Raw genomic sequence first — 11,170 nt, 5'->3', positions numbered from 1 at the left:
TTTACACTGACTGTTACATTAATTCAATCCTCTGGTTAAGCGACCTTCACAAAGTCCCTTACTTGTGAATGCAATGTCCAGCCAGTTGGGTGAGGAGTGTTGACATTTTAAGAAAAAAAAAAATTGGATGGATTTCCTGTCCCACTGTCAAAGATCGGTCAGAATACATTGCAGAAGAATCTGTCAGAGAACTAAAAAAATAATATTGTTTTGCTCAACCATCAATAGTATATACTTTAAAATGATCAAATATTTCCTTTATAGAACTATTTGCTCATTTTAAGGGATCATATTTTTTTGCTCTAGAAGGAGGCTTGGCCAAATCACTTTATTCACCAAAAAGACAAATAAAAGGCCAAAACATAAAATACTGAAGCAACATTTCGTTATCATGGCAAATTCAGTTTTTAGAGAATATATGAAACTGCTCTTTGTTTATTCTTGGGCTGGTACAATTACATCACAAAAAAATTGTGACATACATGTATCATCTCACCAAGATGAAAATACCCTCAGGAACACAGGATATTCAAAATAATAAGTACAAACTCAACAAAATGTCCAATTACTAGAAATAGGTTTTAAAGTAAATGTATGTATGGTGTATAACAATAAAATAAAAGCAAACACCCATCATGCACATATTATTCATTTTCCAGCAGCACAAAAATCCTCTCAGTTTATATGTGAAAAAGGGCTGCAGGCGGAGCGGATGGACCAATATGTACAGTTCTGTCTAGCCCGATATTTCCATAGGAAAAAACAGCACTAAAGTATTATGTTTAAATAAAAACAACAAATAAACTGACCGCCAGATACGAAAAAGACAAACCTATTACAAGGCACTGACAACTGGCTTGGCTGTGTCATATTTGTAATATATGAACAGGGTGACCAGTATAAAATTGTACATATTGGCTACAATCCGTGTAAGGAGACCTTTTTTAAGCCGAACCAAAACTCTGTAAATGCTGTTCTGATATGAGATGAAGGTCCCGACTATCAGGGCTATTGGGAGGTATGTCATGGTCACCATCACAAGCGGATTCTGAGTGTACCTGTCACTGTGCCGCAATGCGGGATATCTAATATTGTAGGAAAGGAGGATGACTGGAGGCAGTCTTCACCCCCCCCCCCCCCCCCGATTTGGCCCCGTTCCACTTTGTGTTGGCATACTGTACAGAACACACATACTGTCTAGTGACAGAGCACTGTGACAAGTATACAACCCTGTCTCATATACAGTCATATGGTGTGAACAATCCTTTACATTTCCAGTAAGTCAAAAATCTGAAGTGTATATAAACCTTAGGTGCATACACACGTAACGTTTTTTTAACGATTTGCCGATAACGACGTTATCGTTAAAAAATTGTTCAGTTTATGAGTTATAACGATGAACGATAATCACAAATGCGCACTCCTGTTTGTAGTCTGTAGTTATCGTTCAAAAAATCGTTCACTTTTTCAATGGAAAATCTGACAGAAAATCGTTGGTTACAAAATCATTACGTGTGTATGCACCTTTATACTGTTACACATTCCAGAAATGCAGATTTTTTTATGGTTTTACCTTAAAATGAACTAGTCTGGGAATTCTCACTTTGCCAGTCAAGCTTTTCTGTCCAAGGTTCCATACAAAATTTCCAACACTAAAACACTAATCATACTGCAAAGGCATTCTAAAATAGAGTATAAAATATATTCAGGTGGGGCAGTATCCCACAAGTTCCTGTTTCTTCTTCTTTTTAAGTCATTTGTAGTTTGAACACTACCAGGTATTTGCTGTCTTAAGGTGCGTACACACTGAGCGATAAAGTGGACGACTGAACGATAACGATATAGTTATCGTCCACTTTATTGTCCATTTTTAACCTCAAAAAGATGAACGATAACGACGACGCGCGTTCCCGTGGGTCGTTCGTCATTATCGTTCATCGGGCTGACATGCAGGCCAACCTGACAATCTCGTCAGGTTATGGGGGAGAGAACCCGGCGCTGAACGATATCGTTAATGATATCGTTCAGCGGCTGTGCTCAATGTCATGAACGACATTGAGCACAGCCTGCCGGGGACAACACTACACGATATCGCTCAGGGAGCATATCGTGTAGTGTGTACCCACCATTAATGTAGCCACTTTCAGAAAAAACAGCTTGGCAGAAAGAAAACAGCTTGGTAATACGTGGCAAGGAGCCGGTATTCCCATTAGACAGGCTTCAATCTGAATTTAGAGCGCCCTGGCTAAAGATTTGTTAAAGTATTTCATTTTCATTTGAGTCAGCAATACATTGTTCTGTACATAATAAATACATGTCCAGCATCAAAAATAACAAAGTTTGAGCCGCTAAAATAAACTTCGCACTGCTTAGCTGCATTGTGAATGATCAGAAAATAGGAATTTTTTGTGCATTCTCCTCATTTACAAATCCCATTTGACAATCTTCCCTCACAGATTGGAGCTATTGTAGAAGTCCAAATCCTTAGCTGCAACAATTCTGCCACAAAACGGATTCGCAAAGATTCCAGCAAACGTCCATTTTTGGAAACAATTTTAATCAGATCAAAAAGGATCTATATTATTTAGATTGCAACTATTAACTACTTTTCTAAATTAACTCAGATGATGTTCTTACCATTTATAAACTTGCCCTAGAAATCTGAATCTGTGTCCATTAATTCAGCATCCATAAGGTTTGCCCTGGAATGCATTGGAGGAAACCCTGGTCTTTTAGTTTCAGTTCTTTCACAGGGGCCATGTCTCATGGAATAACATTGGGTATTCCCATTTGAGTATTGGAATACACCGTCATACTTTGGTTGAGGAACACTGCTCTGTCCAGGAATAGAAAGCTCATCAGTGGAGTAAGGATGACACATCAAATTAGTGTGAGTATATCTTCTGTAACCAAGATGGTCATCCATATTTTCAACATGGTATAAACTTTCTTGCAGCGGTGGCCATCTCCTGTACTCTCTGTATGATCCTGGAAGAGCATCGCCCAGGTCCTGAGGTTCTTTAGACCTGGTCACTAGACCTGGCTTATTAGGAAGTTTTGGAAGGCGAGGTACCGCTGTTGAAGCCCGAGGAACATAGCTATCTATGCCCCTAGATTCCTCCATTGGTCTGACCTCTTTCTTCCTCCTCTTTTTCTTTTTAGCAGCTTTCTTCTCCAGTCCATAAGGGTTGTTTGAGTCTACAAGCCACATGTTCTCTCTCTCTTCAGGGGGCACTAAAAGAAAAAAAATATATATATAGTTTTTAGAACAGTGTGTGGTATGCGTATGCAGTCATTAAGTCAACATTCAGAATTTTTTAGTGTTAGGTTTAGGCTGCGGTTAGGGCTAAAATCAGCTGAAAACACTGTAGACATTCATAATGCCGACATCCTGTCAATGCCAACATTGTTAATGTCAACATAATGTCAACTTTCTGTACCACAACCACTGCTTTTATACTATTTACAATTTATAAAAAGTGCAGATACTATGTGACATTGAGATGTACTACTATGTGTGATATTGAGCTGAATAATATACAGAAAACAACAAGAGTGTTATATACATAATATATATATATATATATATATATAACCAACACGAAGCTGGGTATTCCTGCGCACTGGAATATAGTGGTCGGGGTATGCAGCACTTAGATAAGAGGGTGGCGATCCCTCTCAAGGGTAAATACAGTACTGGTAGTGGTATCTATTACGCTTCCCCTTATGGTGTATTAATGATGTCTTGTGAATTGCTAAATAAATGAGGTTCTCTGTTGGTTAATCAATAATAACATGCATTTAATGTGGGGGTATATAATAATATAAGCAATGCTGCTTATCAAAGTAACACAATAAACGTTGCAATATGGTAATCACAATAAAACACTAATGGTTCGCACACACATTGGAAAAATGGTGCGGTAGAGTCAATGATAGTGAATCGTATCTTTAAAGTACTTGAAGAAGTTCAAACACTGATGTGGAATTTACAGGTGGCGTCCCAACCTGTACATCCTAATCGGTAGCTTCCCGATTAGAAAAAGTCTTGTGTGCAGTGGATGATGGCACTTTGTGATGACAGACACAAGTGTCAAGTACTTGGTGAGTGGGGACCTCTGATAGCTGTCCATCCGGACTGTTTCAGGTTTCCCGCCAGGGATGCAGCAAACGGCTCACCTGGTACAAGTGGTCCGCTGGGCATCTACCTGAAGCGGAGGTCTGTGGTCGGTGCAGCAGGGTTGGCGGTGTTCCCGGCAAGGGTTCACCGCGCGGTTGCTGCGCCTTCCTCTCCTATGTGTCGGCTGCTGTCAGGTGGTCTCCAAATGTTGCAGCGCTGTATGATCCGGCTTCTCTGGACTTCCGGATAGAGCGCGCTCTAGTGTCTGGTGCGGTACCATGATGGATAGTTGTGGGGTAACCATGCAATAATGGTATACGGGTTTTCAGTCTGTGGTCACAACACGTTTCGCCCCTTAGGTACTGTACACTTGTGTCTGTCATCACAAAGTGCCATCACCCACTGCACACAAGACTTTTTTCTAATCAGGAAGCTACCGATTAGGATGTACAGGTTGGGACGCCACCTGTCAATTCCACATCAGTGTTTGAACTTCTTCAAGTACTTTAGAGATACGATTCACTATCATTGCCTCTACCGCACCATTTTTCCAATGTGTGTGTGAACCATCATTAGTGTTTTATTGTGATTACCATATTGCAACGTTTATTGTGTTACTTTGATAAGCAGCATTGCTTATATGATTATATATCCCCACATTAAATTAAATGCATGTCATTATTGATTAACAAGCAGAGAACCTCATTTATTTAGCAATTCACAAGACATCATTAATACACCATAAGGGGAAGCGCAATAGATACCACTACCGGTACATACATACATAAATATATATATAAATATATATATATATTTACATAATGCAGGGCTTGTTAATGGTGTGTGGAGGTAATACTTTACTTTGTGATATAGGGCCTGATGCAGATATGGATGCCTGACACACAGCAGCTGCGTCTTTGGATGATGCAGGACCCTTTCCACACATTCGCAGAATGAGTCATGCGCAGTCCTCCCGCCAACAGAGTTGTATGCAGACCTGATTTGCATACATCTAATTCAGGCCCATAGTTACAGTAGAAAGTTAGGTTAACAATGGCCAATGTAATTGTGCTTCTTGGTTGAAGTAAAATTTGTATTTATATTTTATTGTTTTGAAGTGTAGGTTTCCTTTAACTATGTAAAATTTGCTAATGCTCTACAACTCAGACACACCTTACTGATGCAGTTTATAAATGCACCCCCTATTATGCACTAAAAGCATTTCTTTCTTCTCTTATTTCCGTAGAATCCTCTTTTGTCTATACTCCTTCATTCTGACTCCTCACTACTCCGAAAGCTTACCACAGATTGCCCGCAGGTATCTACTGCCTCCATTAGGTTTCAGCAAATACAATTATCTTGCATAGAACCTAGCTTACCCCGGGTTAGGTTACTGAGATTTGGGGGCCGGGCTACTGCCGACTGTCCTAAGTGTCATGACCCACAAGGTACCTTTTGGCATCTTGCGTGTGAATGCCCTGTGGTTAATGGGTTTTGGTGTAAGGTAATACGGGCAATCTTGTATACTGGCATTTCCACCTCTATCCTTACTTCTAAGGTGTGTACGATCAGGGTTTTAAATGCAGAAATTCTAGACAGATAAAGTAATCAATGTTATAAAAACGTTGTACCCTTGCCAAGGTTTGCATTGCACGCTCCTAGGTGGCTCCTGCAGGTCCTACATTACTGTCTGGGTCTCTCTGGGTAATGTCAGCATTACTCATTAAAATATTTGTATACTGCTTGTAACGTGGAGTCCAAATTTAAGCAAATTTGGGGTACATGGCAGCAATCTATGTACTCCAAATATCCTACCCTGGTATTTGACCCCACCCCCCGATTTTCATGTTACTTCTCTGACTGGGATAATGTTTGAGGTCTTGTCTGAGTGTTCAAACAGGTGTTGCTCTACTATTACAGGGTCAGGTCTGCTTTGGAGGATCCCTTCCCCCTCCCTCGGATTACGGCCTCCCATTCCTAGCTGTTACTCACTTACGGCCTTAGTGTGGCTCTCTTATACCCCTTTTACACTGGCCAAATAACACTGGTTATTGCAGTGTCAACCCGGGTCGTGGCTCAGTGTAAATGAATAACCAGAGTCCAGTGACCCAACAATCCAATCCGGGTAGCGAGCAGGATTGGACCTGGGAAGGACCAGAGTTATGGGGTAAACGGGTGACCCGGGACCTGTTTACAACATAGGAACAGCCAGTTCACCGGCGATTGGAGAGGATGTCATCTCCAAGTGCCGTCAGAAAAGTTAACACTGCACCCGCGTGCAGTGTAATTGACCCGACCCGGGAATAACTCAGGTCGGGGACTCAATGTGAACGGGGTCTGTCCCGGGTTGGAACCGTATTCCAAATCCTGGGTCAGACCCGGGATTTTAGTTTAAAAGGGGTATTAGTTACATAGTTAAGTATTTTTCATTGATTTCTATTTATGGTTCCACCCAGCTCACTTAAATTCTAATATATTGTGCTAGGATTCCTGTATTACTGCCCTCGATGCTTTAACATTCATAATATGTACTGTATATGTTTCTCAGATGAGCTACTGCAATAAGATTATACTACTTTTTTTATATTTTTTGTTCATGTTCTGTTTTCGGTTTGTATTGCTGAGAAACAATAAAATAATTACGCAAGTAAAAAAAAAAACTTGCTAAATTTAGATGTCTAATAAAGGCATTGCACAATTTAGATTAATTGATTTCTTGTCCTTCAAAGAAACGTCTACAAAAAATCTTTAATCTTGGTCTTCAAAATATATTTTTCTCTTACTGAAGCCTTCATATACTAAGGCAAAAATTTTTATTTGTGCTATTCTATTAATTTGACACATACCTGGTATGTGCTCTGCATTGGATACCATGATAAAGTAAGTATACCCTTGTGTCTGGACAATGTATTTATTATTACTGTTTACTTATATAGCGCCAGCATTATTCAACTGTGCTTCACAATTGGAAACAAAACACTAATAAAACGAGACTGGATAATACCAGACACACAAATCAGTAAGAGGGCTTTGCTCACAAGCTTACAACATATACAGTAGGGTTGTAATGACAAAATATTAAGAAAAAGAAATGCAGATAAAAGTTGGCAGTACAAACCGATATTTTAAAGTTGTCTGAAGGTGTAAAACTTATGGAAGGAATCTTATTCGATGTAAAATTAAATTACAATACATTTTATTGGTGGAAATGTGGCCTCCGCTATAAGTATTGAGGGACGGCACTAAGAGGTTTTGAAACACCACCCTGCAGTCAGTAACTACACAATTAGCAATGGTGGCTCTAGTAAATTAATATTAACTTAATAACCAAGATCTGGTCCACATAGTAAACAGGCTTCCCACCAATAAAGACAATTCACCTTATTTCCATGGAACATGAAAATGTTACATCCCTATTCACCAAAATTACAATATACAACTAAATAACTACACAATTAAATTTAGTACCAAATATCTATCATGTGCCTATTGTAAAAATTCACAAATTACAAACTATACATGCAATCCCAAAGTGACATATCCGACCCAATTAAATTAGAATATTTTTTAACACTCTTTGAAAAAGTTCCCAGAAAACGGAGCAAAACCGGTTTGTTCCTTCACAAGTGTGAACGTGGTTGTACATGCTCGCTGCTCACTGTCTGGGCACAAGACATAACAAACTGTGAGTACACAGCTAAATGGCACGGCGTTTTATGTACCTGTGCTAATGATCTCACATAGGTTCAAGGCACTAAGGTGAATCTAGCCCAGGAGATCCTGTCAACCGGGCCAGCAATAACAGGACTTTGAAAATTTGCTCATTTAAAACTAACTTGTTTACAGATCTACTTGGATACAATATTGAATACACCCAAAAGGAGAAAAACTGCTGTGGTGAGCTTTCACACTAATAGCCATTAAAGAGGACCAATTTAAAGACCCCTGGAGTACGTAAGAGATGTTATTTTTCCTTTTTTTGTCTTATTTTTATGCCATTTTGGTGATCTTTCATAGCTATATACACTGATATAATAGCAACCAGTTTCAATCTTTTTATTTTACATCTTGCAATAAATCATTTTATTATATATATATATATATATATATAATTAAAATTCTTTATATTCTTTTAATTGATTGCACTTCATCTGGTTTAATTAGATCTATTAAGATTATTACCCTACATCAGCGCTGTAATTTTCTATTTATTGTGTGAAACTACACACCCCAGTTTTAGCATTCACTAATAGCAAAACTGTGGCTCAGCATGTTGGGACTTGTAGTTTCACAATAGGCCCCAAGTTTGGGAACCGCTGTAGTCTGTTAAATCAATTAGCCCCTAAGGGTTATAATTTAACTTTATTGTACGTGTGGATTCACATGCATTAGCTAATAAGAGTGTTAATATCAGGTTAATAATAAAGTTGTAAATATCATCTTATAAAGAACAAATATGTATTACATTAGTGTGCAAGAAAATAAAAGTAAACTGTAGCACTAATGAGAAGTGTCATTACCTGGAGTTGCCACAGGTGTTACAGAAACATCCTGAGGTAAAATTGCTCCTCTCCTGGCCACCATCTTTGTTACATGCTGTGCCCATGCTGATGACATATCAGCCGATGGCTCATTAATGTCAAAGTTCAGACCAGCTGAAAATGAAAACAGAACATGTATTAGAATTCAAACTGTACAGAACAGCAGCAAGAAAGCAGAACATTCTTAAATAACTCATTTTATTTAACATGGTAATTATGTGTAGTATGCTATTGACTAGTGGCAAGTTATACCTTCGTGGCCACACCAACTTTGTTCAGAATACATTCTTTACTTTGTATACCTTGGCGCTATATTGGTAAATTATCTTCTTATAGAATGGAAGTCAGAAATATTTTCAATAAAAAACAACAACTTTTCGATATTCTTCCCCAAGGACACGTGTGATCAGAATAGCCTGAAGGAGGCATACTGACAAAGCTACACATTCTGAGTTTAGGAACACCAACTATGAGCCTTTCCCATGGTTTATTCAGGCATAGGAATCAGAAATAATAAAAAGGTCCAATCAATTTTTGGTGAGTATTTAACAGCATGACAGATACTGCCAGATGTACGTTACTCTGGATCTTTTAGTTCTGGAATCCATTGGGGACCCCTTAACCCACAAGCCGTACTTCAGTTCACAGAGGAATATTCTTGGGTACATCACACTGATGGAGCATATGTTTCTGAACGCGTTGGTGGGATCAGTGTATATGGGAATCTGGTGGCCAGGAATGAGCTGAAAAGATTCATGAGCACATTACTGCAATGCTGTTTAGCACGCAGTTCCATATATGGGACAATGCTAAAAGCTGTGGTAACATACTGTGTATTTCTTCTAAGACACTTCCCCCAAACGTTATTTTACAGTGAATAGCTTGGCTAGATATTAAGCACCACAATCAGTTACTTAAACATACCGACCGGTCCTTCATGGGACACAGTATGCAGACTGAAGGACAGTTCTCTTTCCGGGTTGTTTAACAGCTCCTTCCTCTTGGAAAATGCTTTTGCAATCATCTTACTCTTCTTGATTCTTTTTGGTTCATCATCACTGCGTCCCAAAATCCTAAAGAAAAAATAATATAAAAAAAATAGACATAAAGAGAGAACGGAAAATAAAATTTCCTTTACATTTGTTTAAAAGTGTGACTGCACGTCTCCTGCACTCCCACCTGTGCCTACTCTCCGGGATCTCATGAAGAGCTATAGTTAAATGGGAAGTAGGATTTAAATACTAGTGTCTTTTAGATTTCAGGGCTCTATGTACTAATAATTGCGGCACTGCTGCGATTAATATGTATCCATATCGCCGGAAATATTTTCATTTGTAATGAAAATATCCCCGCTATGTACCAGGGGAACTCGCAGGGAGAGCGGTTGCGGTAACCGCTGTCCCCACGACTTATATCCCCGGCTTTAGGAGAAGTCTTTCACAGAAGTGAAAGACTTCCCCAGGGGGAGCTGACACTGCGCATGCGCATAGTGTCAGCTTCCGGGGCCGGACAGGGGCTGCGGGGGGAGATCAAAAGATGTCTCTCCTGCACCGGGAGCCTCCATAGGCTAGCAGTAGTTTACATCATCTGAAGATGGTGTAAACTACCGTGGCTAAATTCCGAAAAGCTTCACCTTTTGGAGTTTAGTACATAGGGGACAGATCGTAGTCCCCTTTGAAAATAATGGGGACTGCGATCTGCAGGGCTAATTAGCACTTTGCCAGAGATTTCTGTGAAATCTCCAGCGTTGTGCTATTAGTACATAGACACAATACATAAAATGATGCAGAAACTGCAGTTTCTGTATAATTTTATGTAAAAATCAGCTTGATACATAGGTCCCTATGTCTTAAAACAGAATAATAGAAAACATTGGAATATGTGGGGGGGAAAAAAAACGCTTGGAAATTCATACACAAGATAAATCTAATCAAAGGTTTACAGTTTTGCCTCTGTCTGTGCAGAGCTCAGTGCCTCACCTGCACCAGGCTCTCTTCCAGATAATAATGGTTGCTTTGGTCCACACCCATGTGCTCATGGATATGCCAGTGCCAAACATGGCAAAAAGATTAATCTTCTCTACAAGGAGGCTGGGTCTGTTTTTGATTTCACACTCTGGGAGCGGCTGTTTGGTCTGAGCAGCAATGGTCACATTGGCTTCACACCTTAAAGACAGCAAAGTACAAGCTCATAGAAAATGGAGGATGAAATAAGTAAAGTCTATTTGTAATCACGTATAGAATGGACTGTAACATACTGGTCAGCTTTACAGTGACTTGACCAGAAAAAGTCTGATTCTACAAGATCTGTGTGCCAGCAATGGCTAATATTCTGAGCACATGCCCATTTTCCTAGAATGCTGCGCCGAGCTGTTGAATCTGCTGACTGGGTGGGTACAGAAATAAATGTAAGTATTATACAAAATAATGTGGTGCTCACTTCAGAGGTTATGTAGTAGCATGAACATTTATACAGGTTGAGTCTCCCATATCCAAATATTCCGAAATAC

At 39.4% G+C, this 11,170-nt stretch overlaps 1 protein-coding gene across 1 annotated transcript in view; it reads right to left on the bottom strand.

Annotated features, from left to right (window-relative positions):
• Positions 1 to 1,156: 1,156 nt before the first annotated feature.
• SMO (smoothened, frizzled class receptor) overlaps positions 1,157 to 11,170 on the bottom strand; it is a 39,259-nt gene continuing 29,245 nt past the window's right edge. The window contains exons 9-12 of the mRNA XM_088468878.1: positions 10,641 to 10,826; positions 9,586 to 9,734; positions 8,641 to 8,775; positions 1,157 to 3,234 (exon numbers count right to left, since the gene is read on the bottom strand). Coding sequence (XP_088325004.1) covers positions 2,654 to 3,234; positions 8,641 to 8,775; positions 9,586 to 9,734; positions 10,641 to 10,826 — 1,051 coding nt within the window. The 3' untranslated portion in view covers positions 1,157 to 2,653. The remainder of the gene's footprint in view (positions 3,235 to 8,640; positions 8,776 to 9,585; positions 9,735 to 10,640; positions 10,827 to 11,170) is intronic.

Source organism: Taudactylus pleione, unplaced genomic scaffold (assembly GCF_031769625.1).
Source record: "Taudactylus pleione unplaced genomic scaffold, aTauple2 ptg000086l, whole genome shotgun sequence".
In the NCBI taxonomy this organism is placed as follows: Eukaryota; Metazoa; Chordata; class Amphibia; order Anura; family Myobatrachidae; genus Taudactylus; species Taudactylus pleione.
Note: the sequence above shows the minus strand (reverse complement) of the source record. Positions and strands in the feature narration are given on the sequence as shown.